At 52.8% G+C, this 27964-nt stretch overlaps 3 protein-coding genes across 4 annotated transcripts in view; all 3 read left to right on the top strand.

Moving 5' to 3' along the window:
- Positions 1-10002, top strand: part of PRPF8 (pre-mRNA processing factor 8) — a 30344-nt gene extending 20342 nt beyond the window's left edge. Inside the window, exons 25-43 of the mRNA XM_068978947.1 lie at positions 1033-1280; positions 1383-1562; positions 1764-1899; positions 1982-2151; positions 2475-2604; positions 2722-2868; positions 3056-3216; positions 3524-3715; positions 4332-4569; positions 4706-4834; positions 5739-5852; positions 5936-6109; positions 6355-6548; positions 7381-7620; positions 7719-7860; positions 8821-8961; positions 9086-9225; positions 9328-9530; positions 9704-10002. Coding sequence (XP_068835048.1) covers positions 1033-1280; positions 1383-1562; positions 1764-1899; positions 1982-2151; positions 2475-2604; positions 2722-2868; positions 3056-3216; positions 3524-3715; positions 4332-4569; positions 4706-4834; positions 5739-5852; positions 5936-6109; positions 6355-6548; positions 7381-7620; positions 7719-7860; positions 8821-8961; positions 9086-9225; positions 9328-9530; positions 9704-9858 — 3234 coding nt within the window. The 3' untranslated portion in view covers positions 9859-10002. The remainder of the gene's footprint in view (positions 1-1032; positions 1281-1382; positions 1563-1763; positions 1900-1981; positions 2152-2474; positions 2605-2721; positions 2869-3055; positions 3217-3523; positions 3716-4331; positions 4570-4705; positions 4835-5738; positions 5853-5935; positions 6110-6354; positions 6549-7380; positions 7621-7718; positions 7861-8820; positions 8962-9085; positions 9226-9327; positions 9531-9703) is intronic.
- Positions 10003-10715: 713 nt separating this feature from the next.
- On the top strand, positions 10716-14426 carry RILP (Rab interacting lysosomal protein). The gene is made up of 8 exons (XM_068978159.1): positions 10716-11014; positions 11089-11182; positions 11271-11377; positions 11466-11711; positions 11978-12123; positions 12508-12630; positions 13243-13332; positions 13584-14426. Exons 1-8 carry the CDS (start codon positions 10787-10789, stop codon positions 13726-13728), a joined length of 1179 nt encoding a protein of 392 aa, XP_068834260.1. The 5' UTR covers positions 10716-10786; the 3' UTR covers positions 13729-14426.
- A 1173-nt stretch (positions 14427-15599) lies between these two features.
- Positions 15600-27051, top strand: SCARF1 (scavenger receptor class F member 1). 2 transcript variants are annotated; one of them, XM_068975859.1, is made up of 11 exons: positions 15600-15948; positions 16187-16248; positions 16518-16619; positions 17469-17994; positions 19754-19972; positions 20372-20500; positions 21391-21494; positions 22108-22228; positions 23483-23607; positions 23694-23840; positions 24493-27051. In XM_068975859.1, exons 1-11 carry the CDS (start codon positions 15731-15733, stop codon positions 25347-25349), a joined length of 2610 nt encoding a protein of 869 aa, XP_068831960.1. In that variant the 5' UTR covers positions 15600-15730; the 3' UTR covers positions 25350-27051. The 2 variants fall into 2 exon arrangements, with proteins under 2 accessions (XP_068831960.1, XP_068831961.1); XM_068975860.1 differs by having other exon boundaries at positions 23731-23840; positions 24493-25191.
- Positions 27052-27964: the final 913 nt, after the last annotated feature.

Raw genomic sequence — 27964 nt, 5'->3', positions numbered from 1 at the left:
TGGGATTTTAGTTCCCCAATCAGGATTCAAACCCACATCTGCAGCATTGTTAGGTGAATTCTTAACCACTGGACCACCAGGGAAGTCCTTCTTATTTTCTGTCTATATGGACTTGTTTATTTTGGACGTTTAATATAAGTGGCCCATGGATATGACCTTTTTTATCTGGCTTCTTTCACTTAGCGTGTTTTCAAGGTTTATCCATGTTATAGCATGTATGAGTATTTCAGTCCTTTTCATGGATAAATAATATTTCGTTATATGGCTGTACCACATTTTGTCAGTAGATGGACATTTGGGGATTTTCTATTTTCTGGCTATTATGAATAATGCTTTTATGAACAATCTGTGTACACATTTTTAATGTGACTTTTTAATTAATGTATTTATTTAGGCTGTGCTGGGTCTTCACTGCTGTGCATGGTCTTTCTCTAGTTGGAGCAGGCGAGGGCTACTCTCTGGTTGTGTGTGGGCTTCTCACTGCAGAGGCTTCTCTTGTTGCGGAGCTTGGGCCCTAGAGCTCAGCCTCAGTAGTTGTGGCACATGGACTTAGTTGCCCTGTGGCGTGTGGAATCTTCCTGGACCAGAGAGCAAACCCTTGTGCCCTGCATTGGCAGGTGGATTCTTAACCACTGGACCACCAGGGAACTCCATGTACACATTTTTGTGTGAACATAAGTTTTTATTTCTCTTGGGTATATACCTAGATTATTGGGTCACTCTGTTTAATCGTTTGAGGAACTGCCAGGCTGTTTCAGTGTGGCCATACTATTTTATATTCCCACTAGCAGTATATGATAATATTTTCTTCACATCCGTGCTAATACTTGTCACTCACTCATCGCCATTCCAGTGGGTGTTAAGTATATCTCATAGTGATTTTGATGTATACACACTTCCCTAATGACATTGAGCTCAGCTCTTTCTTGAGAACTAGAGAGAAGTTAGCCAATTGTATCTAGTGATTCCCAGCCACACGCCCTCTCCCTACAAGGACTTATTGATAATTTACTTTCTTCTCACTGTCTTCAGATTGTGAATAAGTGGAACACAGCTCTTATTGGCCTTATGACATACTTTCGAGAGGCTGTGGTAAACACCCAGGAGCTCCTGGACTTGCTGGTGAAGTGTGAGAACAAGATCCAGACACGAATCAAGATTGGCCTCAACTCCAAGATGCCGAGTCGATTCCCCCCTGTCGTTTTCTACACCCCTAAGGAGTTGGGTGGACTTGGCATGCTCTCAATGGGCCATGTGCTCATTCCCCAGTCTGACCTCAGGTAGGACTTTGCTAAGAATCTTGCTAGACCCTGAGGAAAAGGGGATGTTTCTTTATTTTTAGCCTTTGTTTTTCTTCTAATCTTGGTTGTGCTTCCGAACAGGTGGTCCAAGCAGACAGATGTAGGTATCACACACTTCCGTTCAGGAATGAGCCATGAAGAAGACCAGCTGATTCCCAATTTGTATCGCTACATACAGCCATGGGAGAGTGAGTTCATTGATTCTCAGCGGGTCTGGGCTGAATATGCACTCAAGAGACAAGAGGCCATTGCTCAGAACAGGTGGGCATCCACAAGGGTGTAGCAGTTGTGTCGGAGGAGGAGGGGTGACCTTTGAGCCCTGCCTAGAGGTCACGGTAGAGCATGCCGTATTTTGTGGAGTCAGGGAAGTAGGTTCTATATCTGACGATATTTATCCTTGGCTAGGGAGGAATGCTGAACTTTTCATATATGTATTTAAGTTGGATCTTTTTTCCTTGGCAGACGACTGACCCTAGAAGATCTAGAAGATTCATGGGATCGTGGCATTCCTCGAATCAACACTCTCTTCCAGAAGGACAGGCACACACTGGCTTATGATAAGGGCTGGCGTGTTCGAACTGACTTTAAGCAGTACCAGGTACTGGAGGGGACTGTGGCTGTACTGGGAACCTGGGGCAGTGGGCTCTTGGAAGCTTGACTGGACCTGCCTTGCCTTCTAGGTTTTGAAGCAGAACCCTTTCTGGTGGACACACCAGCGGCATGATGGGAAGCTCTGGAACCTGAACAACTACCGTACCGACATGATCCAGGCCCTGGGTGGCGTGGAAGGCATTCTGGAACACACCCTCTTCAAGGGCACTTACTTCCCTACCTGGGAGGGGCTTTTCTGGTGAGGATTCTATTCTCTTCTTACAGTTGCTAGTTGGTTTTTATTTTTTGGCGGTGCCACAGGGCTTGCAGGATCTTAGTTCTCTGATCAGTGATGAAACCTGCACCCCCTGCAGTGGACGTGTGGAGTCTTAACCACTGGACCACCAGGGAAATCCCTGTTCTCTCTACAGTGATCTCTGACATGTCACAGCTTTCTTAAATTCATCCCTCGTGTGCCTTTGTTTTCTACTGCGGTGTTTCCCAGACAGCCACCCTAGGAGGTCAGCAGTGCTCTGGGGGAATGGCAGGACATCACTTTACCTGATTTCCTCTGTTTCCCAGGGAGAAAGCCAGTGGTTTTGAGGAGTCCATGAAGTGGAAGAAGCTCACCAATGCTCAGCGATCAGGATTGAACCAGATTCCCAATCGGAGATTCACCCTCTGGTGGTCCCCAACCATCAACCGAGCCAACGTGAGTGTGATTGGTAGAAATGGGAATGGGAAACTGAAGCAAGGGTTCTCCCTCCTTAACTATATCCTGAGAACCAGAGTCTCTCAGTCTCTACTGTCCTTCTCTGTCTCCCATCAGGTGTACGTGGGCTTTCAGGTGCAGCTGGACCTGACCGGTATCTTCATGCATGGCAAGATCCCCACCCTGAAGATCTCTCTTATCCAGATCTTCCGAGCTCACTTGTGGCAGAAGATCCACGAGAGCATTGTTATGGACTTGTGTCAGGTGCGCCTGAATTGAGGGGAAAGGCGCCACAGAAAGTCCAGTTTGCTTGCTCGCTCTTTGGGGTGTGGAGATCCATCAGATGAGACTTCTGTTGTGGTCCCAGCTGCCGCATTATCTTCAGTTCTGTCAGCCCCCACTGCAAGTGGGCTTCCATAATCAGTCATAACCTTTCCACCTTCGCCTCCAGGTGTTTGATCAGGAACTGGATGCACTGGAGATTGAGACAGTTCAGAAGGAGACAATCCACCCCCGAAAGTCCTATAAGATGAATTCTTCCTGTGCAGACATCCTGCTGTTTGCATCCTATAAGTGGAATGTCTCCCGGCCCTCATTGCTGGCTGATTCTAAGTAAGTGCCTTCTGACTGGGCCCTGGGCATCTGGGAACCTTCATTTTACTGTTCTTCTAGCAGCACTACCTTTGAAATTGTCCCTGGCTGCCTTTCTTTGTAATAAGAAGCCAGTGTTACCCCCTGATTCTGTCAACACCTTCAGCCAGGACTGCTGATTGTCTGGTGCATCTTGCTGATCTGGAATAGGAGAGGGGTTAGTTTTAAGATGTAGACAGAGTGATTGAGAGTTCTTGGTGTTCTGGGGATATTGGTTGTACCAGTGTCTTCCTGGAAGCCTAGACTCCTGAGCCCTCTCCACTTTCAGGGATGTGATGGATAGCACCACCACTCAGAAGTATTGGATTGACATACAGTTGCGCTGGGGGGACTACGATTCCCATGACATCGAGCGTTATGCCCGAGCCAAGTTCTTGGACTACACCACAGACAACATGAGTATCTACCCTTCGCCCACTGGTGTGCTCATTGCCATTGACCTGGCATATAACCTGCATAGGTAAGTTGAGGCTCAAAAGCATGTATTTTTCATCAGCCCCATACTTTGTTTTAATTTTTAAAAATTATTTATTTTTAGTTGATGGATAATTGCTTTACAACATTGTGTTAGTTTCTGCCATTCATCAGCATGAATTGGTCATAGGTATATCATATGGCTCCTCCCTCTTGAATATCTCTCCCACCGCATTAATTTTGAATTATAGTTGATTTACAGTGTTGTGTTCATGTCAGGTGCACAGCAGAGTGACTTAGTTACACCTGTATCAGTGTTTTTCAGATTCCATATAGGTTGTTACACAGTATTGAGTTGTCTGTGCTGTACAGTAGTTTCTTGTTGTTTATCTGTTTCATATGCGGTAGTGTCTATGTTATTATCAGCCTCCTAATTCGTCCCTCCCCCACCCCATACTTCAGTGTGCATGTGCTTTGTGGTTTGCTAAGGTTTGCCGGTTTGCTTGTCTGGGTCACTGACTCTTTCTCGCCTCTATGTACATGATCAGACACTTTCATTTCAGCCTGGCGAATAGTCTTTTTTTCCTCTGTAGTTGCATTTTGCCTTGTTCCTGGGACTTCTAGTCTGGTCTTAATCTTTCTTGCCTCTTCCCCCTTAACAGTGCCTATGGAAACTGGTTCCCTGGCAGCAAGCCTCTCATACAGCAGGCCATGGCCAAGATCATGAAGGCAAATCCTGCCTTGTATGTGTTACGTGAACGGATCCGTAAGGGGCTGCAGCTCTATTCATCTGAGCCCACTGAGCCCTATCTGTCCTCTCAGAACTACGGTGAGCTCTTCTCCAACCAGATTATCTGGTTTGTGGATGACACTAATGTCTACAGAGTGACTATCCATAAGGTGAGAGTTAGACGCATGTGGGGGTGTGGGGCTTTGCATATGCCTATGGGAGGGTGACTGGGCAAGTGTGTGCATACTGGAAGGAAAGCAAGCTGATTGTGTCTAGACTGTGCTAACTGATGTAATCATTCTTTAGACATTTGAAGGGAACTTGACCACCAAGCCCATCAATGGGGCCATCTTCATCTTCAACCCACGCACAGGGCAGCTATTTCTCAAGATAATTCACACATCTGTGTGGGCTGGACAGAAGCGTTTGGGGCAGGTGAGCCTGTTAAAGGGTAGAGAGGCTATAGAACCTTGCTGCCTCTTATTCTTTGGCATTGGGTGGATGTGTGAGAAAGAATCTCCCTATTTCTCGCTTTGCAAGTTTGAGGGTATCTCATTTACACTTTTCCCCCTGAATTACTTAACCTGGGAAGTGTTCTTGAAAGAAGTCCAAGAATAATTGAGGTCCTTCATCACCCACTAGCTGGGCTTTCTGCTTCGTGAGTCATCTGTGCTCTACAGTAGCTCCTTGTCATTTATCTGGGTCTTCTGTCTCTGACCTATCTCGAAGAGGGCTGTGAAAAATCATCTTTCTAAAGGGAACACACTCTTAAAATGTCAGTTTCACCAAGTCTCTTCTCTGCCTCAAAGCCTTTGGTGACCCTTATTTCTTGCTAAGGTAGCTCTGGTTTTCTAGGTGCTTGATGTCTAGGCAGGCTGTCATCTGTCCAGGCACGGTTTCTTGTCCTCTGTAGCATGCCCCTCGGGCAGTCAGTCCAGGATCCTGGTATCCCAGACCCTGGTGAACATCTCCACCTCTGTGGCTTTGCTGGAATGAACTCTTCTCTTAGCTCTGTTAATCACTGTCTCACTCAATCCTCAAGACTTCCTTCTTTGTGCAACTTTTTGTGACCTTTAGCCTTTATTTCTTTTGTCCCTGACATAGTGTGTATATAGTCAAACACTAGCTTGTGTGAGTTTCCTCTGGCCAGCTAGGTTGAAACATCCTTTGGGGCAAAACAATTGGGACATTTTTTCTCTAGCTCTTGAGTACCTAACGGTTAGTAGCATATAGTAGAAACATAGGGTAAGGGTAAGTGTTTCAAGACTGGGATGTTCTGTTCTATCTGACCTGGGAGGGCAGAGACTCAGTTTCCCTGTCCTCCTTTCTTGTTTATTAGTTGGCTAAATGGAAGACAGCTGAGGAGGTGGCTGCTCTGATCCGATCTCTGCCTGTGGAGGAGCAGCCCAAGCAGATCATTGTCACTAGGAAAGGCATGCTGGATCCACTGGAGGTGAGAGGTGGTGAATGAGTAGAAGGAAAGAGGGCTGAGACCTGCTGGCTCTGTTTCTAAACTTGGACTTGATCTTGTCTCAGGTGCACTTGCTGGACTTCCCCAATATTGTGATTAAAGGATCAGAGCTCCAGCTCCCCTTCCAGGCTTGCCTCAAGGTGGAGAAGTTTGGGGATCTCATCCTTAAAGCCACTGAGCCGCAGATGGTTCTCTTTAACCTCTATGACGACTGGCTCAAGACTATCTCATCTTACACGGTATGAAACTAGCTTGCTGGGAGCGTCACTCTGAGAAGAGTGGGTTTGGGATCACAAGAAAGTCCTGTGCCTTAGCTTTCTCACAGGCCTCTTGGGGGGTTATTTTCACCTCATCCACCTGTGGATGAGCCATGCCCCTGTCTTTGGTGAGGGGGACCCCTTAGGGGTGAGTCTCCAAAGGGATGGGCTGGAGGAGACGGAAGAGCATCCAGTTGCTGACCCCACGCCACCACACCTCTCCGCAGGCCTTCTCCCGCCTCATCCTGATCCTGCGTGCCCTGCATGTGAACAACGACCGCGCAAAGGTGATTCTGAAGCCAGACAAGACCACGATCACAGAGCCTCACCACATCTGGCCCACTCTGACCGATGAGGAGTGGATCAAGGTGGAGGTGCAGCTCAAAGACCTTATCTTGGCTGACTACGGCAAGAAAAACAAGTGAGCAGGGGTGGGGGCTACAGAGGAGAGCCGCAGGGGGTGAAACAGGCGGCTCAGTGTATGGTTTCTGGGATTTTTGAAACATTTTAAGCCGAGACGATTCTCAAGAAATTGTCATGGGGATGCCTATAGGCAGTATCTTCTGATGTTACAGGAAGTGTCCGTGTCTCAGGGCTCAAGCTGACTCTTGGGCACTGTTCCTCAGCAGAGGAACTGTTGCCATTTTGAGCAGGATGTTTCTTTACTGCTCATGCAGTCCAGGAAGTTCTCACATCCCAGACCCCTCAGTACCACCACTCATCACACACACACACACACACACACACACACACACACACACATACACACACACACACACGGAGTTCTCGCATCCCAGACCCCATAGTAGCACAGCTAATAACACACACACACACACTCCTTTTTTCTCTTTCCCTGTCATTTTTGCAACCAAAAATGTCCATAGATTTCCAGATACTGGTAAGGGTGACTGATGTGTCAACTCTGATTGAGAACTTGTTTCAGGATTTTCATTCTTGAAAGTTTTTCCAGTTTTAGGGCACTTTTTGTTGAGGTGGAGTGGGAGATGTGGTTGCTAAATCTGGTTTGAGCATGGTCAGAAGGTGCACAGGCACAGGGTCAGCCTGGGGTGTGACGAATCTGATCCATATTAGTGTATTTCCACTTCGCACTTGCTGCATAAGTATCACTTAGGATTGTCAGGGGTCAGGGTACACATGGGCTCCGTTTCTCACCCAGTTAACATGCTTGCAGTTAGGGGCATAAGTGACCAAGGGAAAAGGTCATTGTGGTGTGACTCACACTGTCCCCACAGTGTGAATGTGGCATCACTGACACAGTCAGAAATTCGGGACATCATCCTGGGGATGGAGATCTCAGCGCCATCACAGCAGCGGCAGCAGATCGCTGAGATTGAGAAGCAGACGAAGGAACAGTCGCAGCTCACTGCAACCCAGACTCGCACTGTCAACAAGCATGGTGACGAAATAATCACCTCCACCACCAGCAACTACGAGACCCAGACTTTCTCCTCTAAGACTGAATGGAGGGTCAGGTAGTACATAGGGCAAGACGGGTGGGGATGGGAAGGCCTGCTGGTGCCGCATGAAGTGCTTGAGTTGAAAAATGCCAACATTCCCTGCCTGTTTTTAGGGCCATCTCTGCTGCCAACCTGCACCTAAGGACCAATCACATCTATGTTTCATCTGATGACATCAAGGAGACTGGGTACACCTATATCCTTCCCAAGAACGTGCTTAAGAAGTTTATCTGCATATCTGACCTTCGGGCCCAAGTGAGTATGTTTGTCCATCTAGGCCACAGTGTGTGCTAAGCATTTATGAGCCTAAAACTCACCTGAGATTTCCTGGAACTGGAGGTGATGGTTTTGAAATTCATGGATGAGTAAAGTATATGTAAGGATAGCCAAAACAGGGAGGAAGGTTTTGGGCCCCACCAGATACCAAAGCATTATAAAGCTATTTGAGAGGAGGATGTGTGATTGGCCTAGAAGTTATTGGAAAGAAGTATCATATAGTCAGAAACAGATTCATGTGTATACAGTAAATCAGGTGTATCACTTGAGGATTCCACTCCATCTGGGGGATTAAGTGTGTTTTATGACATTGAAATAATCAGCAAAGGGAAACTTGATCCCTACTCCGTAGCACTTACAGAAGTGAAATCCAGGTGGAATAAAAATCTGAGTGTAAAATACTAAACTCTAGTTATTAGAAGAAAGTATTTATTGTCTTAGTGATGGAATAATCTTAAATAAGATATACAGCACAAAACCATCATCAAAATGATTAACTTGTGTGTGACAAAGAGTACCACAAAAGACAAAAACAGGAAGAAATAAAAGATAACTAAAAGATTGGGCAAAGAAGGTAGTTTTGAAGAGAAACCGAGGGTGGAAAAAGTGCTGTGGAGTGCTGGGTTTAAAGATGTGTACTGCTTGTTGAATGCCTGATCTGTGTGCTCATGTGCTCATTTGTTTATGGATACTGTGCTTAAATACTTAAATAATCAACTGGGGAATGTGTGAGCAATGCCGATTCCTGGACCCCACTCAAGATTCTGATGTGATTAAGTCTGAGATGAGGTCCATGTTTAACATTTTGAATAAGTACCCCCAGGCTTTTTTGATGTAGGAGATTCTGGCCACATTTTGGGGAACTCTGACCTTGTTCCTGGAGAAGGAAATTAAGCTGGTTCTAAGAATCTCTTTGGTTTCTGACCCCCTTGTCTCCAGATTGCAGGATACCTGTATGGGGTGAGCCCACCAGATAACCCCCAGGTGAAGGAGATCCGCTGCATCGTGATGGTACCACAGTGGGGCACTCACCAGACTGTGCACCTGCCTGGCCAGCTGCCCCAGCACGAGTACCTCAAGGTTAGTGGAGGAAGTGGGACAGCTGCGGCATCCTGCTCTCAGGGTGGTGGAGGGAAGGCAGAGGTTTTACTCTCATGGGTGGGATTTCTGGGCCCTAAAGAGCTTTCCACTACTCTTCCTATAGGAGATGGAACCCTTAGGTTGGATCCATACTCAGCCCAACGAGTCTCCCCAGCTGTCACCCCAGGATGTCACCACCCATGCTAAGATCATGGCTGACAACCCATCTTGGGATGGCGAGAAGACCATTATCATCACCTGCAGGTGGGCTTGAGCCCCCTTGGGAGGAAGGGTGATGGGAGGCATTGTGGGCCAGGGCCCAGAATGGTGGCCTGAGCTCTGACTCTGTCCTCATTTCTCTTCCAGCTTCACACCAGGCTCCTGCACCCTGACAGCCTACAAGCTGACCCCCAGTGGCTATGAATGGGGCCGCCAGAACACAGACAAGGGCAACAACCCCAAAGGCTACCTACCCTCGCACTATGAGAGGGTCCAGATGCTACTGTCAGACCGCTTCCTTGGCTTCTTTATGGTCCCTGCCCAGTCCTCATGGAACTACAACTTCATGGGTGTGTGGGGCAGGGTGTGGGCTGAGGGCAGGGGTGCACAGGAAAGTGGGGATGAGGTTAGGCCACCGCCCTTAGCACTTGGGCCCAGATTCTGGTTTAGAGATGGCCCAGGGACCCAGGCTGGGTGAGGCAGGTGGACCTTGCCAACGTTGGCCTCTTCCTTCTCCTCCAAGGTGTCCGGCATGATCCCAACATGAAGTACGAGCTGCAGCTGGCAAACCCCAAAGAGTTCTACCATGAGGTGCACCGGCCCTCCCACTTCCTCAACTTCGCTCTCCTGCAGGAGGGTGAGGTCTACTCTGCGGACCGAGAGGACCTCTATGCGTAGTCGTCTCCTCACCTCTTGCTCCAGCCTTCTGGTCAAGGCTAGAGCCCCACAGACAAGCTGGTGACATTCAGCAGCTTGGCCCCTTTTTCCTCTCTTCTGTGCTTGTGATGTTGTTGACCTCCTGGTGACTTGTAATTGTGAAAAAGTATAATAATAAATTTTGTATAAATAGGAGGTTTTGAAGCTTTTTTTCCCCTGAGCTCAGATTCTGGGTATAGGGATGGCAGAGGCTGGATGTGTTCACAGCAAGCTGCTGGACTAAGCCCCTTGAGTCCCCCTGTTCGGAGTTGTGGGGATAAATATCCTCTAAGCTCAGTGAGCTGAAGGGAAGTTGGGCTTTCACACCCCTGCTGCTATGACCACATTTGCCAGTTTTTCCCCAAATACTTGTAAACGCTCACCGCTTTTCAGCATCTCTCACAGCAGTCACTATTTTGAGTGTAGAAGCTCCTGGCTTGTTCTCTGTAGCTGCAGAGCCCAGCTTAGCCCCTTAAGCTTTGTGTCACTCTCAGCCTGTCCTGGAAATAGGCACACGGCTGGACAGCTGGCTGCCGCTGGCTGAGGTCAGTGACAGCCCGCCTACCTCTCACCTCTGGGCTGGAGAGTTGGCAGCCAAGTCAGGCCCCATGACTCTAGACACAGGGGTGGAGCCTGGTGTGGACACTGGGGAGGGCTTGACGAAAGTGACCACTTACAGCCCTGGGCCTCAGCTCCTGGACGCCTGGCCGGAATGTCCTACTTCCTGTGACCTTGGGGGCTTTAACAGGGCCCTGAGACTCTTACAGCCTTTTCCCTGAATCGCTCCTCCCTTGTCGCTTCTACCCCGCCCTCTACTGTCCTAAGCCGCTTCCTGGGCCAGGACTGATTGGCTTTTTCCTGCCTCAGTTGGGGGAGGAGGGTGTCGCAGCCCTGGTCGCCTTCGGGGGACATGGAGCCCAGAAGGGCGGCGCCTGGGGCGCATGGCTCCGGGCCTCGGGTGGCCGCGGGATCGGGGACGGCCGCGGAGCTCGTGTACCACCTAGCGGGGGCCCTGGGCGCTGAGCTGCAGGAGCTGGCGCGCCGCTTCGGGCCGGAGGCCGCAGCCGGACTCGTTCCGCTGGTGGTGCAGGCGCTGGAGCTCCTGGAAAAGGCAGCCGTGGGGCCCGCCCCGGACTCGGTAAGTCATGGCGCCCTTCCTCAGCCGCCCGCCTGAGCCAGCGGGGGCTGACCTTAACAGCGCGGCCCTCCCAGCTGCAGGTATCCGCACAGCAGGCGGAACTCGAGCTGCGGCGGCTGCGAGAGGAGAACGAGCGCCTCCGCAGAGAGCTGCGCTCTGGACCACAGGGTGAGTGCGGGCCTGCAGGGCTCCGTGGTCGGGGCGGCGCAGGGCTCCCCCTCTCGCGGGCCCGCCGCTGAGAACGCCCCTTCCTCAGAGGAGCGCGCTCTGCTGCGGCAGCTCAAGGAGGTGACCGACCGCCAGCGGGACGAACTCCGGGCGTACAACCGCGACCTGCTGCAGCGAAGCCAGGAGACCGAGGCGGTGAGGGAGGGGCGGGGCGACGTGCCCGGGGCGGGACCCTGCCGGCCCTCAGGTGCCCCGCCCACCAGCCCCTTGGCTCCGCCCACAGTTGCAGGAGCAGCTGCAGCGCCTCCTGCTGGTGAATGCGGAGTTGCGGCAGAAATTGGCCGCGGTACAAACCCAGCTACGCGCCGCGCGGGACCGCGAGAGCGAAAGAGAGCAGCGGCGCGAAGTGGCCGTGGAGCCGCCTCCAGAACCGGTTCAGGGCCAGGCCGCGGGGCCCGAGTGCGAGCAGAGGCGGGAGTCCGAGTGGGCGACCGCGGGCACAAGAGCCCCGGGGACCCCCGAGGGCCCGGTGAGTGCCCTATGCGGGAACGGTCCGGCTCTCGGTGGGCACTCGGGAGTTTTGCTGTACTGCGCAGCAGGGCCAACAGTCTAGCTAGAAGGTGGTTACGAGTGTGCGCCACCAGCCGGCCTCCGCCCCTACTCAGCCAGAGCCCTGGCCTGGCACCCATGGTAGCGCCCTGGCCTCCCAAGGCTCCCTGCCCAACAGAGGCGCCCACTGCCCAAGGCGTCCCTGTCCAACCTAGGCGCCCACTGACCAAGCCTGTCCTTCCACAGGCGGATGCCCCGCTGCCGCCAGGGCTCCCCGCCAAGGCAGGGCAGTGCGGCTTCAGTCGAGAGGAGGTTCAGCAGCTCCTTCAGGAGCGGAATGAGCTCAAAGCCAACGTGTTCCTGCTGAAGGAGGAGCTGGCCTACTTCCAGCGGTGAGGGCGCCAGGCAGGGCCCAGAGGCTCGGGGGCGCCAGGCGCACCTGTTCCCTGGCCTCGGTTCACCCGCCTCATTCTTTGAGTGGTTGATACGTCCACGGTGTCGTGTGCCAGGCACCATGCTGGGCACTGGAGGACGGGAATCACATAGTCCCTGCCCTCCTGGATCTTCTTCCATACCGGGGAGGGCCAGCGCTGAGGGTCAGCAGCAGCGGCTGTCAAGGAAGTACTCCCAGGAGGGGTGACACCTAAGCTTAGGGGCGGAGGGGTTAGCAAGGCAGAGTGTTCCCAAAAGGGGAAACAACATGCACAGGTACTGGAGTCTAGACCTATTCTTAGCATCCCCACTGCTTTGTCTCTGCTCTTCCTCCTCCTCTGTAGGGAGCTGCTGACAGCCCACCGGGTCCCTGGGCTTCTGCTCGAAGCCATGAAGGTAGCTGTCAAGAAGCAGCGGAAGAAGATCAAGGCCAAAATGTTAGGGACTCCAGAGGAAGCAGAGAGCAGGTAAGTCCTGGCCTCCATTCCCACTGAGCCTGGTCACCTTCTGAACCGATTGCCTCAGACTGCGCTTGTCACCTAGCTTAGCCACCTCTGGAACCTGCTAACCTGGCCTGGTCACCCCCCCGCCCACCCACAAGCCTGCCGGGCTGAGCCCGCCGCCTTCTCGCTGGATCACGGCTGCTCCCACCTGCCCTGCTCGCTGCACGTCCTGACTCTGCTTCTCCACAGTCGGGTTTCGGTTCCTTTGGTTTCTTGTCTTGGCTGCATCTGTTTGTTCCCAGGCAGGTGAAGGTAAGGCTGTCCTGGCTAGAAAATGAAAGCCCTAAGATGTCCTCTGTCTCCCCAGATTTCCCTTCTCTTCAGTTTCCTTTTTAACTTTTTATTTTATGTCAGCGTATCGTGGATTAACAGTGTTGCGTGACAGTTTCAGGCGCACAGCAGAGTGATCCAGTTTCCTTCACTCCAGCTTTGGGGGCCCCAAAGTCGCTCTGTCCTCCCCTTCCTGCTCCTGGGGGCTGCACAGAAGGCTGAACGTAGTGGACTCCCCTTGGCCCTCAGGGCCTTGATAAAGAACCCTCACGTCTCCTCTCCTCTCTTTGCTCTTCTCCACCTTAGTGACGATGATGATGGCTCATGGCTCCTGCTCTCCAGCGATAAGGGAGACCATTCTGAACCCCCAGCCCCTGAGTCCAGAATACGGAGTTTGTATGTTGAGGAAGGGAAGGACGAATGTGGTGGGGGTGGAGGGTGGAGGGGCCCACCTTCCCTCCTGCTGCCCTAAGCAAGCAGCATGCCCGTACCCTCCTGCTCCCCTGGTGGCCCCTTTACCATCCCCTGCCTCGTGCTGCCCTTTCTTGCTCTGGGTCCCCTTTTTACAGCACCCTCTGCTCCCCTCAGCCCCTGTACTTGACCTCCCTGGCAGCCAGGCTCAAAGCACTTCTTGGCTTTCCCCCCAGCTTTGGCCAGTGGTATCGGGGTGAAACAGAGGCCCCTGGGACTGAGACCAGCAGTGTGGCTCCCAGCCAGCTACAGGGAGGAGAGGAGACCCCACAGCCACCCCACCTGGAACCGGTGGGCAGCCCGACAGCCCCCGACTCCTGACGGGTCCTGCTGTGCTCTCAATGAACATCTTTGTCTGGGGTCTCAGCTGCCCCAGAGGCCTGACTTTGGAGTCTGTCTGTGATTGGATGTGTGACCTCAAAGGACCGGGCTCCCTCCTTCCCTGCCCTCCTCCCTGGCTCTTCTCTAATCCTGGTCCGAGTCTGATGGGAGCTCAGCCTACTTTCTTTCCTATCAGTTCAGTTCATTCGCTCAGTGGTGACTGACTCTTTGCAACCCCATGGACTGCAGCACACCAGGCCTCTCTGTCCATCCCGGAGTTTACTCAAACTCATGTCCATTGAATCATGGACATGTCCAAACTCATGTCCATCCCGGAGTTTACTCAAACTCATGTCCATATCAATAACCTCAGATATGCAGATGACACCACCCTTATGGCAGAAAGTGAAAAGGAACTAAAGAGCCTCTTGATGAAAGTGAAAGTGGAGACTGAAAAAGTTGGCTTAAAACTCAACATTCAGAAAATGAAGATCATGGCATCTGGTCCCATCACTTCATGGGAAATAGATGGGGAAACAGTGGAAACAGTGTCAGACTTTATTTTTGGGGGTTCCAAAATCACTGTAGATGGTGACTGCAGCCATGAAATTAAAAGACGCTTACTCCTTGGAAGAAAAGTTATGACCAACCTAGACAGCATGTTGAAAAGCAGAGACATTACTTTGCCAACAAAGGTCCATCTAGTCAAGGCTATGGTTTTTCCAGTAGTCATGTATGGATGTGAGAGTTGAACTGTGAAGAAAGCTGAGTGCCGAAGAACTGATGCTTTTGAACTGTGGTGTTGGAGAAGACTCTTGAGAGTCCCTTGGACTGCAAGGAGATCCAACCAGTCCATTCTGAAGGAGATCAGTCCTGGGATTTCTTTGGAGGGAATGATGCTAAAGCTGAAACTCCAGTACTTTGGCTACCTCATGCGAAGAGTTGACTCATTGGAAACGACTCTGATGCTGGGAGGGATTGGAGGCAGGAGGAGAAGGGGACGACAGAGGATGAGATGGCAGGATGGCATTACTGACTCGATGGATGTGAGTCTGAGTGAACTCTGGGAGTTGGTGATGGACAGGGAGGCCTGGTGTGCTGTGATTCATGGGGTTGAAAAGAGTCGGACATGACTAAGCAACTGAACTGAACTGATGTCCATTGAGTCGGTGATGCCATCCAACCATCTCACCCTCTGTTGTCCCCTTCTCCTCCTGCCTTCAATCTTTTGCAGCATCAGGGTCTTTTCCAATGAGTCAGTTCTTCCCATCAGGTGGCCAAATTATTGGAGTTTCAGCTTCAGCATCAGTCCTTCCAATGAATATTCAGGAATGATTTCCCTTAGGATGGACTGGTTGGATCTCCTTGCAGTCCAAGGGACTCTCACGAGTCTTCTCCAACACCACAGTTCAAAAGCATCAATTCTTTATAGTCCAAGTCTCACATCCATATATGACTACTGGAAAAACCATAGCTTTGACTAGATGGCCCTTTGTTGGCAAAGTAATGTCTGTTTTTTAATATGCTGTCCTTCCTATATCTCTGTGCCAAGCCTTGGGGGCCAGATAAAAGTGCTGCTTCTCTGAGTTTCAGTTTCCCCATCTGTGAAACGGAGAGCTGACTGCCCTCCTCCCAGGTGTTTGTACAGATGGCCTAAGCTATTGGAATAAAGCAACTGCCTGTGATAGCCAGAAACGGCTCCCTGTCTGTCTGCCGGTGACCCCCCCTGCCCAGCTCTGCCAGGATGGCCCCTTGGTTGTCACTGGTGGGGAGGCCTTCTCCCCTCTCCCACTTTCCTTGGGGAATGTGACCTAACAGATTCCCATGTCTCACCCGCTCGCCTGTCCTGGAATCCGGGACTTACAGCCTCATCGTCCTGCCCACTCCGGATTCAGACCAGCCCAGAAGCCTCCACTCAGCCCTCACCATTGGCCTTCCCTTTCCTTTCACTATTCTGGTGTCTGCGTCTCAGCGCCTGCCCACTGTCTCAGGGAGGTGCCTCATGGCAGCCCGCCCCTCTAGCCTGGTTTCCTCAGGAAAAGCCTGGGGAGGAAGCAGGAAGGGGGTTGGGCGCTGTGGGGGCCAGACTGACCCAAGCCCTCCCGCTGCACTGGCCGCCATGGGGCCGGGGCTTCTGTTCCCTCTGCTGCTGCTCGGGGCGCTGGGGGCCCCGGGGTCTGAGCTGGACGCCGGGGGGCGGCACGTCTGCAAGGCCAGCAGGTGGGTCTTGTGGGAGTCTGATGAGGGGGGAGGAGGGCATGAGGAAAGGGGGGCTGAAGCGGGAGGGGCTCGGGGACAGCCTGGAAGGCAGTGGGGTGGCCAGGGACAGAGCGGAAAGGGTTTGCGGACGTGGGGCTGTGAACCTTGGCTAGGCCTACCAGATGGGGCTGAGGCCAGCGACAGTGATCCACCTGCAGGGCCAGGCTGCCCCCTCGGCTGACCCCTCTCTGCCCCACAGCCCCTCTGCTGAGCTCCAGTGCTGCCCAGGCTGGAGGCAGAAAGATCAAGAATGCACCATCCGTGAGTAGCCAGGATGGTCCCACCCGCCCCACCCCACCTGCCACTGGAGGAGAAAGGAGGACAGAGCCCAATGACCCTTTCTTTCTATCCACCCTGGGGTCTGTTTGCCCTCCTGAGCCCTTGTGCCATGGTCCCTCCTGTGATCCAACCCCCCCAGCCCCAAGGAAACAGCCCTCGAGGGAGGCAAGGGCAGCGGGAGCCAGTGAGAGGGACAGAGTGTCCCCCTGGCCACACCCCTGTCCTTCCAACCTGGGTGGGGTGTTTTTCAGCCATCTGCGAGGGGCTGGACGCCTGCCGGGAAGACGAAGTGTGTGTGAAACCAGGCCTCTGTCGATGCAAACCTGGATTCTTCGGAGCCCAGTGCAACTCCCGTGAGTCCTGAGTGTCTCCTGAAGGTTGAAGGCGCCGGGCAGGACTGAGGGAGAGGGGAGGTGAAGCAGGTAGCAAAGTAATCTTACAAGAGCAGGGCCAGAGTCCCTCCAAGCTTCGCTGAGGAAACTGAGGTCCGGAGACAGGAAGTGACGCACTCCCGGGGATGCCCTGAGTCATCTGGTTTCTATGCCATCCTCTAAGTCCTCCCACAGGTTCATTTCTGGGCTGTTCGTCTTCCCTTTCAACTTCCTGAAAGATGCTGGAGATCCCGGTCAACTGCAAAGTGAATGTGCTCTCAGTCTCGTACACCTTATGCGAGTCTGGAGGGTGCCTGGAGTGTCTACCTTCTCTGGCACAAAGAGGGACTTGACAAAGTGGTTGGTGGGCAGTTTAGCCAGAGGGCAGCCAGCCGCCAGGGGTTGGGGTTGAGAGGAGATGCTGGGGGTGTGTGGGTTCTTCCACGACCCCAAGGGCACCCTCCAAGCCTGGATAGACACAGTTGTGGGGGGGAACCCAAAGAGAGGGAGGAGGGGCCCCAGTGCAGGCCCACCCACTTCAGTGTGGCTCTGGACAGGCCCCTTTTCCACTCTTAAGTGTGTTCTGGAATGTGGAAGTGGGAGGCTAGGCCAGTGCTAACGAGCCTTGTGGTTCAGAGTCGGGGGCAGGAAGTGAGCTATGGCCCTGGGGGACAGGCTGTCCCCAGCTCCTGGAGGGTGGGCCGGCTCCCCCCCCCAACACACACTTCCTTGTGCCAGGGTCCCTCCTGGCACACAAGGGGGCGCGCAGAGCGCATCCGTGCCCGGCCCAAGCCCGCTGACCCTCTTCCGTTCCCCCCTGCCCTGCCGCAGGCTGCCCGGGCCAGTACTGGGGTCCCGACTGCAGGGAGGTCTGTGCCTGCCACCCGCACGGCCAGTGTGAACCGGCCACCGGCGTGTGCCACTGCCAACCCGACCGCTGGGGTGACCGCTGCGAGTTCCCGTGCGCCTGCGGTCCCCACGGCCGCTGCAACCCCGAGACCGGCGCGTGCCGCTGCGATCCCGGCTGGTGGTCGCCCACGTGCCGCCGCCCGTGCCAGTGCAACCCCGCGGCGGCGCGGTGCGATCAGGCCACCGGCTCCTGCTTGTGCGAGCCAGGCTGGTGGGGCCGCCGCTGCAGCTTCCGCTGCGCCTGCCACGGCTCGCCGTGCGCGCAGGAGTCGGGCCGCTGCGCCTGCCGGCCGGGCTGGTGGGGCCCCGAGTGCCGGCAGCCGTGCGAATGCGTGCGCGGCCGCTGCAGCGCCGCCTCCGGCCAGTGCACCTGCCCGCCCGGCTTCCGTGGCGTGCGCTGCGAGCTGCCCTGCCCCGCCGGCCGGTACGGGCTCCAGTGCCGCGACAGGTGAGCCAGGGTGAGAGGGAGGGAGGAGGGCGTGCGAAGGAGCAGGAGAGAATGAGAGGGGCAGGCGGGAGCACTGGGAGAAACTTGAGCAGAAACAGACAAGGGTGGGGTGAAAGGGGGCAAAGAGACCCTCGATGCCCCTAAGTCCAGCCTCGCCCACCACTTTCATCTGGTTACAGTTGAATAAAATACTCCTAGCAAGCCGTAGAAACAGGACAAAAGAAACACAACGAATCACATAGCAAAAGGGCTATTGCAGGGTCTCTGCCACTCAGGGTCTTTCAAACTTTGACCAGGTCCGCCCACTTTAAGAAACGTTTTACATTCTATCATATATGTATTCAGTTAAATTCAGTCGCTCAGTGGTGTCCGACTCTTTTGCGACCCCACGGACTGCAGCAGGCCAGGCCTCCCTGTACATCACCAACTCCCAGAGCTTGCTCAAACTCATGTCCATGGAGTCGGTGATGCCATCCAACCATCTCATCCTCTGCCCTCCCCTTTTCCTGCCTTCAATCTTCCCCAGCATCAGGGTATTTTCCAATGAGTCAGTTGTTCGCATCAGGTGGCCCAACTCTTGGAGCTTCAGCTTCAGCCTCAGTTTTTCCAATGAATATTCAGGACTGAATATTCCTTTAGGATTGAATATTTAGTACTGAATATTTATTTCCTTTAGGATTGAGGGACTCTCAAGAGTCTTCTCCAACACCACAATTCAGAAGCATCAATTCTTTGGTTCTCAGCTTTCTTTATGGTCCATTTATTTCTTTCTTTATACACATGATATACATATATATCATACATGTATATGATGGGCTGTATATTAACTGAAGTAAAAAATTAAGCTGACAACACACACACGCACGCATATATATACACCCAAATGTTTTCTGTTCTCTCTTTAAATTCTGGTCAGGATCTGTTAAATTGATTTTATGAACTCCCCTTCTCCCACTAACGAGTCTGATCCACGTGCATGATCCCAGATAATTAAGTCTTTGGAGGGAGAAAGTTCAAATAAGGATGAAGGTGATATTAAGATAAGATAAGCCTTACTGGAAAAGTTGTTAAAAGAGTAGATCCTAAGAGTTCTCGTCACAAGGAGAAAAAAAAAACAACACTTTAGTTTTTGGTTTCCATATGAGATGATGGGTGTTAACTAGACTTTTCCTGGTAACCATTTCACACTATATATATGAGGTCATTATGCTGCACACTTTGAATTCATAATAGTGCTGTATGTCAATGATAACTCAGTAAACCTTAAAAAAATCTAAAGATAAAATGCTAGTGGTGAAAACAGGCACCTGATGCATTTTTAAATGCACAAAATAGGAGAGGAGCTAAGCTAGTGAGGCCTGTTCACGCCAGACCTCTGAGGTGGCAAGGGTGGAAGGGAGGAAGGGGAAAGGGGAGGACTGGGAAAGGGGCAGGAAGGAGACCCTGGGCAGAGGGGAGGCAGAGGCTGGGGCGGTAACTTGGTTTTCCTGGCTGGGCTGGGAACTCCTGGGGACGCTGGGATCCAGGGAAGGCTGGGGCTCAGAATGTGGGGGGGTGGGTAGTTAGGAAAGAGCTGGAATCCTACTAGAGCCTCAGAGATAGTCTGTCCAGCCTCTTTGTTGTACAACATGGGGAAACTGAGGCTCAAACCTGCCTGAATGGCCCTGCTGGAACCAAGATGCTCTCTAGACCCTGGAGGCCTGGGTGGCTGCGACATCCGTCTGCCTCCCAGGGCTCCCTGGACTCCTTCTCTTCCCAGCTGTGGCCAGTGCAAGCAGAATAAGCCATGCTCTGCAGACACAGGCAGCTGCGAGGCCTGTGCGCCAGGCTGGAACGGGACCCAGTGCCACCAGCCCTGCCCTCCTGGCACCTTTGGGGAGAACTGCAGGCAGCAGTGCCCCCACTGCCGGCTTGGAGAGGCCTGTCAGCCAGACACTGGGCACTGTCAGCACTGTGAGCCTGGCTGGCGGGGGCCCAGGTGAGGGGCCAGCCTGCTCAAGGAGGGGTATACCTTCTAGATGCTTGCTCCAGCTGCTCCCTCTTGGAGAGCTGCCCCCTCTTCCAAGCATATAGTCACACAACCCCATGGGGCCCACCTTTGGGTAAAAACTAAGGCAGGAGACATGGGTGATGATGTGGCCCTGGGCAGGCCCTCCGCTACTCAGGCTTCCCACCCTTATCTCCCTCCAGGGATCTATAGTCTGTCACCTATTGGGTCTGACCTCAGATTCAAGGCCCTGCTTGTACCTGAGCTTCACTGCTGAATGAGTAGACGCTTGGGTCCCTGAACCTAGAAGTGTGGGGGAATATGGGTGGGCCCCTTGCGGGGGCAGTCAGGCTGGCCTTGTTCTCCATTCTGTGTCTCCTCTCACCTCAGGTGCGAAGACCCCTGCCTGATTGGCACCTTTGGGGAAGGTTGTGGCTCTACCTGCCCCACCTGTGTCCAGGGGACCTGTGATGCTGTGACTGGGGAGTGTGTCTGCAACGCCGGCTACTGGGGGCCCAGGTGAGGACTGGGAGGAGGAGGGGCCTAGGTCAGGCCTCTGTGCAGTCTGCTCCCTAAACTTCCCTGCCTGGGCTTCTCCACCGCCCACCCAGCATACTCATAACTAGGAAGGTGTTCCTCTGGTTGTGGAATTCCTCTGGTATTCCTCTGCATCTTCCAAAGGGGGCTCAGTAGCAGAAGTAGAACCAGCTCAGTCGTGTCCAACTCTGTGTCACCCCATGGACTGTATGTAGCCTGCCAGACCCCTCTGTCCATGGGATTTCCCAGGCAAGAATACTGGAGCGGGTTGCCATTCCCATCTCCAAGGGGTCTTCCCAGCCCAGGGATGGAACCCGCATCTCCTGCACCTCCTGCCTTGGCAGCGGATCCTTTGCCACTGAGCCACCTGGGAATGTCAGCATCGCCAGTGTCAGGTTCTCCCACCCGTGGGACAGAAGAGAGAATTAACTGGCAGAGGTTTCATTTTACAGAGAGGACCCAGGCCCAGAGAGTTAGGGCGGGGCTGGGCCTTGCCCAGACCTCCAACCCCGAGGAAGCCTGGATTGGCTTCTTGCTTATTTCAATGATAGCGCCAAGTGGACATGGAGTGAAGATTGTGAGAGGTGGGCCCTGCCTGAGGCTTGCACCCTGGGGGGCCTGGGAGCCAGGGGGTAGTTTGTGGATGGTCTCTCTGGAAGATGGGCTTAGGGGCTAAGGGATTCTTATAAACACTGCCAGGGGTAGGGTGCTTAGAATGTGGCTCAGAGGTCAGAGGAGTCTGGCTGGGCATGCTTCAGGGGAAGTCTGTGTGGCAGGGGGTGGGGAGCAGTGCCCAGAAATCTACCTTCCCCTGCCCACCTCCATGCCTTCTCAGCCAGCCTCCCACTTATCTCCCCTGTCCCCCCCCAAAGCTGCAATACTTCGTGTCCATCTGGCTTCCATGGAAACAACTGCTCTGTTCCCTGCGAATGTCCAGAGGGAAGCTGCGACCCTGTCTCTGGGGCCTGCCAGCTGGGTAAGCTGGAACAAAAAGTACAGGGTGAAATAGCTGGGGGAAGGGTGGCCTTCTTTTCTTTTTTCGGCTGTAGTGCGTGATATGTGGGATCTTAGTTCCCTAACCAGGGATTGAAACCGCGCCCCATGCAGTGGAAGCTGGGAGTCTTAACCACTGGTCTGCCAGGGAAGTCATGAAAGAATGGCCCTTGACACAGGCTCTGGGACTTCCTTACTTGCTAGAAAGGCTAAGCCCACTTCAGAGATGCTCTCTCTATCTGAAATCTGTATGGGTGCTCTGAAGCCCCCCAAACACATGACAGAGCCCTGGGCCCCTGAGAAAACAAGCTAGCACCAGGTACACAGGGCTGGACACTGAGGTGTCTCATCAGGCCTGAGAATTGGGGCAAGAGTTTGTGGAACAGGCCGTGGACCATCAGGAAGGGACAGACCAGCAGGGAGGCTGCCTGGAGGAGGGGGCCTCCAAGCTGAGCTGAATCTACATCTCTCAGAGGAGAGGGAGGGCCCCACAGGTGGGAGATTCTGAGGAGAAGGCAATGCAGAGCTAGAGATGAGACATGATGTGCGGGAGACAAGAAGGCCCCGAATATGTGTCCGTCCCCCGCCCTCCCTAGGATCTCATAGTCAGGACGCCGCCCTCATCGCGGGCATCCTCGTACCTCTGCTGCTGCTCCTGCTGGCCATCGCCTGCTGTGCCTGCTGCTGCTGGGCTGCCCGGCTGGACCCCAAGGACAGGTGAACTCAGGCCCCTGTCTTCCCGACCCCACAGCTCAGGCCATGGGTGGAAGCAAGGTGGTATCTATGGTTTCCTTTCTGGGATGGAGATAGGCTGATCTTGTCACACATGTAGGTCAGAGGTAATGAGGTAGCTGGCCATGGCTGTGGCCTGGAGACACCACTTCAGCCACCTGCCCTCCTCAGACGCTTCCAGGGGTGGAGGGTGTGGGGGAGCAGGCACCAGGCTGGCAGAAGGCAGAAGCAGCAAGATAGCTCTGGGTGGGGAGGCAAAGAGACGTGAAGGGAGAGCGCCGTGAAAGCCTGTGCAAGAGTTCAGCAGAGAGCGTGGTTTTCCAAGAAAAGGAGGGGCAAGGAGGGATTGAGGCTTGGGGGCTACTGCGGGGAACACTCTTCACACAAGAGCTTTGTTCCTTTATGAAACCTCTTCGTACTTCTCGGCCCCTTGGAAGCTCAGAGCAGTGTGGACAGAGGTTTTGAGCAAGGCACCCGGGGGCAGGAGATTTGCCTTCTCAATTCCCAGGACACAGACCCAAGGTGACCCTGCTAGTCACTGGCCCGCATGAAGCCCATGCTGTTTTCTGGACTCTGTTTTGTCTGATGTGCTGTTGGTTCACTCACTGCCCCTTGAGCATGTCCCTCTTGTCTGTGGGGGCGTCATCAGAGCCCAGACCTAGGAGGCCCTACCCTGGGGACCTAGTTCTCAGGGAAAAGGAGAAGCCCCTCACTCGGGAACCAGGACGTGTGCACAGTCTGTCTGAGGAATGGCAATGAGTGAAGCAGTCGCTTCCAGCTTGGGGGTGGGGACAAGGGTGGGCTTCCTGGAGGTGGTGTCACTTCCAGAAAGATCAGTGAGCTGCGGCTCAGCGAGGATGATTATCACACAGCACTGCATTTGGGGGCAGCCCTCTGTGTAGCTGGTGCTATGCTGGGTCCTGAAAAAAAAGCTCTGATAGATAGGAGCTGTTGTCCCCATTTTACAGATGAGGAAGTTGAGGCCCAGAGAGGCTAAATCAGAGCCAGATTGGCCACCTTGTGACTCTGGAGCCATGCTGGCCTCTGGGTCAGGCCTGAATCTCGGGGTCGATATTATATCTGCATATCTCAGTTTGGATTTTACTCTGTAGTCACAGAGAGTAATTGAGGTAGACATAGTTACTTTGTCACGTGAACCACGGAGTCAGAATGGTCCTGGGCCTTTTCTCCTGCCCTAGTCAGGGCTTTCCCACACTGACCACTCTCCCTTGCCCTCAGGCCAGTGAGAGATGGAACTGCCATGTCCAGGATGAAGCTGCAGGTCTGGGAGGCCCTGACCTCCAGCCTGGGCTCTGCGCTGCCCTGTGGTTCCCTGAGCAGCCACAAGCTTCCCTGGGTGACAGGTAAGTGGGTGCTGAAGGCCAGGGGTTGCCAAGGGACAAGGCGTCCCCTCGGGTGCTGCACTTGACCTGGAGCCCCTCCCCCACAGTCTCGCACCACGACCCGGAGATTCCCTTCAACCACAGCTTCATCGAGCCACCCTCCGCCGGCTGGGCTTCAGACGACTCCTTCTCTTCGGATTCCGAGTCTGGAGAAGAGAACGAGGGTCCTGCCTACTGCGTACCACCCCAAGAAGGTAGCCCCCAAACAGGCCCCCCACCCCCTGAGCCAGCCTGCTCATCACACCCTCTTCTTTATTCCTTCAGCAGACATGTAGCAGGCGCCCACTCTGTGCCCATCACGGTTCTTGGCTGTGGGATGCAGTCAAGAACAAGAGAGATGCCTGCCCTGCCCAAGCTTATAGTCTACGAGACAGCGGGTGGTAGGACAAAGTGATACATGCTTTCACGGGGGACATGCGAGTAGGGGCTCGTAATCCAGCATGTCAGGGGTGACAGGGGTCAGAGACGATGTCTCTGTGTTCACGGTATTGGAGTTGAATCTTGCAGAATCAGTAGGAGTTAGCCCAGGGACAGGGAGAAATGGCAATGACATTTCAGGAAGAGGGAGCAGTGTACACAAAAGGCAGTAAGTAAGAAGGACATGGCCACGTGGCACTGAAAGAGTTTCAGCGTGGTTGGAGTGCGGTATGATCACAAAGTTGGGGAGAACAGTGAGAAGAGGGTAGCGGCGGTAGTCTCTGCCTGAATAGCCCTTTCCCCTGGCCCTCTGCATCCTCACCCTCTCCCTTGCTCCATTTTGGGGGCCTCCCAAAAGATGCTGAGCTGGGTAAGATGCACTGGGGAGCCCAGCCCAGCTTCAGTCAAGCCCTTCTGTCTCCTCTCCAGGGATGGTCCCTGCGGCCCCAGCGGAATCCTCAGAGGCCAGCCTGGCTGGAGGTCCCTTCCCTCCCCCTGAGGACACCTCCACGCCGTTTGCCATCCCGCGCACTTCCAGCCTCGCCAGGGCCAAGCGGCCATCAGTCTCCTTTGCTGAAGGCACCAAGTTTGCACCGCAGAGTCGCCGAGGCTCCGGGGAGCTCTCCAGCCCGCTCCGCAAGCCCAAGAGGCTCTCCCGGGGGACCCAGCCAGGTCCCGAAAGCCAGGAGATTGAGGAGCCCACAGGCCCACAAGTGGAAACAGATGGGGCCCCTCCTGGCACTGCCAGCCCCAGGGATTCAGCTGCTGGTCGCCGCCGGCTCCCACTTGGTGGCCGGACAGTGGCTGAGCGTGTGGAAGCCATCGAGGGCAGCGTCCAGGAGAGCTCAGGCTCTGTCAGCACAATCTACATGTTGGCAGGGACACCCCGGGGACCTGAGGGCCCCGTCCGGTCTGTCCTCCGCCGTTTTGGTAGCTTCCAGAGAGGCCAGGCAGAACCCAAGGTCAAGAGTGCCATCCCCAAGCCTCCACGTCGGGCCCTGAGTCGGAACAGGGGCAGCCCCAGGCTGGACTCTGGCTCTGCCCATCAGAGCCCCAGCTCAGCCATGAAGGAGGAGCTGACTGGGGCCTTGGAGTCTGCAGGGACTGGGTCAGAGGAGGGTGCCAGGGGCCTGGGGGGCGGCATCAAGAGCTCAGGGGGTGGCCAGGAGCTGTCCCCTGAGGATGGTCCCCTAGGACAGGATCTCCAGAAGGTGGCTGACGAGGAAGGGCAGGAGGAGCCCCAGTATGAAAATGTTGTACCCATCTCTGGGCCACCAGACCCCTGAGGATCTTGAATTTCGTGAGTGGGAAGATGGTGGATGGGGCTTAGGCCTCAGATTGCCCCGATCAGATTGTGTTTTGTGCTGAGAAAATATCCCAGGGCCAGAAAGACATGCCCCCTTGCGCTTTCACCGGGAAATGTCAGTGCTGGAGGCCAGTTGGCTCTGGGTCCTAGCCAAGCTCTGGGAGTGGGTCTGGAAGGCCTGGGCAGAGACCCCACCGGATGGGGTCAGGAAGGGGGAAGAGAAGACTGCAGGGACTTTTTCCCTGTTGTCCTGGGCTCTGTTTAGTCCCAGTCTCTTCTTTCCTTTATTTGCAAAACATTTCTCTGAAATGGGAAACAACCTAACTGTTGGATGATAAAAAATTAAAGAGATATTCCTTATGAAAGGTTCCTAAACAACCAACTAAATCAGGTTGTGTAAGAATATGGGAGCTTGTTCATGCTATCCTGTTACATGTAAATCATGTTTCCTTTTCATAAATTTCATTCCTTTTGGCCTCAGAATACATGTTTAGAATTCTTCCATTTTGTGTTTATTTTGTGACTGTTTTTTAGACTTAAAGACGTGAGGGGGACTTCCCTGGTAGTCCCGTGGTTAAGAATCTACCTTGCAATGCAGGGGACTTGGGTTCCATTCCTGGTCAGACCTATGAGACCCCACATGATGCAGAGCAACAAAGCCCACGGACCACAACTAGAGAGCCCGAGCGCAGCAGCTACTGAAGCCTGCCCACTCTGGGTCCCACGCGCTGCTACTAAGACCCGACATAACCGAGTAACTATTTTTTAAAGAAATGAAAAAGATGGACGTGCGTAAAAAGCATTTGAAAGAAAGGGATCACACGGCATTTCTCTCTGGAAGAGGAGAGTGCGGCAGATTAGTTTCTTAAATTTACACATAATTTGCAAATTTCCCACATTCTTTTGCTTTTCTCACTAGGTTGAATTTTTTTTTAATTATAACAAGCAATGTTGTTTGTTAACAATAAAAAGGACTGGGCTTCCCTAGTACCATCGCTCAGTGGTAAAGAATCTGCCTGCAAAGGCAGGAGGAGACACGAGCTCAGTCACTGATCTGGGAAGATGCCACAGCTCCTGAAGCCCAGGCGCCCTACAGCCTGTGCTCCGCGACGAGGGAGGCAGCACAATGAGGAGCGTGCGCACAGGCCCTGGAGAGACGCCCCTGCTCCCCACCGCCAGAGAGACGCCTGTGCAGCAATGAAGACCTAGCACGGCTGCAATAAATAAAAGCTTAGAAATGAACAAGAGGCACTAACATTATACATGTGTCTAGAGTAAAAATCAGATTTCCCTTCTCCTCAAGGGATTCTGTGGGATGAGGGAGGGGCCAGACTTAAATTTTCATGGAATGCCGGTTGGTCTAGTCCTGAATTATTTCCTCACATACTTCATTACCCAGACAGGAAATAAAGATCAAACCCCTCTGTCCCAGTGTGTAGAGAAGCTCATGAACAGTTTAGATGCTTCCTTTCAGATGTTTTTCTGCGCACATGAGAAGAGCGTCTCATTCTGTAGTTTGCTAGTTTGTTAGTTTTACTTAACAATGTATCCTGGCTATCTTTTGATGTTAGTTAATATAAAACTACCTCTTTTTATAAAAACTGGGATTCCACCATGGGGAAATAACACAGGTTGTTTAAGCCATCCCCTACCTATGGGGATGTAGGTTGTTTCTAATTATTTTGATCCAATAAATGATTCAGTAGCCAACTCGGTCTGCATCTCTTTCTGTATTAGTGCTACTTTTTTTTATAGAAGAGATTCCTAGAAGTGGAATTGCTGAGTTATGGGGTAAGAATATTAAACATTTGAGTATTTACTCCAAATGGCCCCCCAAAAAGAATGGCTTTGTGTTCTCATAAATTATATTGGTATCTGTTTCCCCACACCCAATCTGATAGGTTAGAGGTGGCATCTCATTATTATTTTAGCATACACAAAAAAATCTCTAAAGCAATAACATGTTAAAGCTTCTTAAAAAGTCAAACTCTTTGTACAGATAAGTGTTTTGTTTTTGTGAGGTTTTTTTCTTTTGGCCATGCCATGCAGCTTGTGGGTTAGTTCCCCAACCAGGGACTGAACCTGTGAAAGCACACAGTCCTAAACACGGAACCACCAGGGAATTCCCCAGATAAGGTTTTTGTTCGAGGTTTTTAACTCAAAAAAATGATATTTTGATATGAATGATATAAAAACCATTATCATTCATGCAGCCAGTGTTCATAGCAGCACTATTTATAATATCCAGGGCATGGAAGCAACATAAGTATCCATCAACAGATGAATGGATAAAGATATGTCTACATACACAATGAAATACTACTCAGCCATAAGAAAGAAGTGTTGCCACTTGCAGCAACATGGATGGACCTAGAGAGCATCATACTAAGTAAGTCAGAGACAAATACATGAGATCGCTTTATATGCGGAATCTAAAAAAATGATACAAATGAACTTACCTACTAAACAGAAATAGACTCACAGACATAAAAAACAAAATTATGGTTACCAAAGGAGAGGGAGGGAGGAATAAATTAGGAGTATGGGATTAACATATATAAAATATTCAGTTCAGCTCAGTCACTCAGTCATGGC

The sequence above is a fragment of the Capricornis sumatraensis genome, chromosome 8 (genome assembly GCF_032405125.1).
Source record: "Capricornis sumatraensis isolate serow.1 chromosome 8, serow.2, whole genome shotgun sequence".
NCBI lineage: Eukaryota > Metazoa > Chordata > Mammalia > Artiodactyla > Bovidae > Capricornis > Capricornis sumatraensis.
This window is presented reverse-complemented; position numbering and strand designations above follow the sequence as displayed.

Bases quoted from the DNA above. Each gene is read 5' to 3' on its own strand.
- RILP (XM_068978159.1), top strand. From the start codon at position 10,787: ATGGAGCCCAGAAGGGCGGCGCCTGGGGCGCATGGCTCCGGGCCTCGG. The intron at 11,183-11,270 runs GTGAGTGCGGGC...CCCCTTCCTCAG, and splicing joins GCTGCGCTCTGGACCACAGG to AGGAGCGCGCTCTGCTGCGG. The intron at 11,378-11,465 runs GTGAGGGAGGGG...CTCCGCCCACAG, and splicing joins GAAGCCAGGAGACCGAGGCG to TTGCAGGAGCAGCTGCAGCG.
- SCARF1 (XM_068975859.1), top strand. From the start codon at position 15,731: ATGGCAGCCCGCCCCTCTAGCCTGGTTTCCTCAGGAAAAGCCTGGGGA. The intron at 17,995-19,753 runs GTGAGCCAGGGT...TTCTCTTCCCAG, and splicing joins GGGCTCCAGTGCCGCGACAG to CTGTGGCCAGTGCAAGCAGA. The intron at 21,495-22,107 runs GTAAGCTGGAAC...CGCCCTCCCTAG, and splicing joins CTCTGGGGCCTGCCAGCTGG to GATCTCATAGTCAGGACGCC.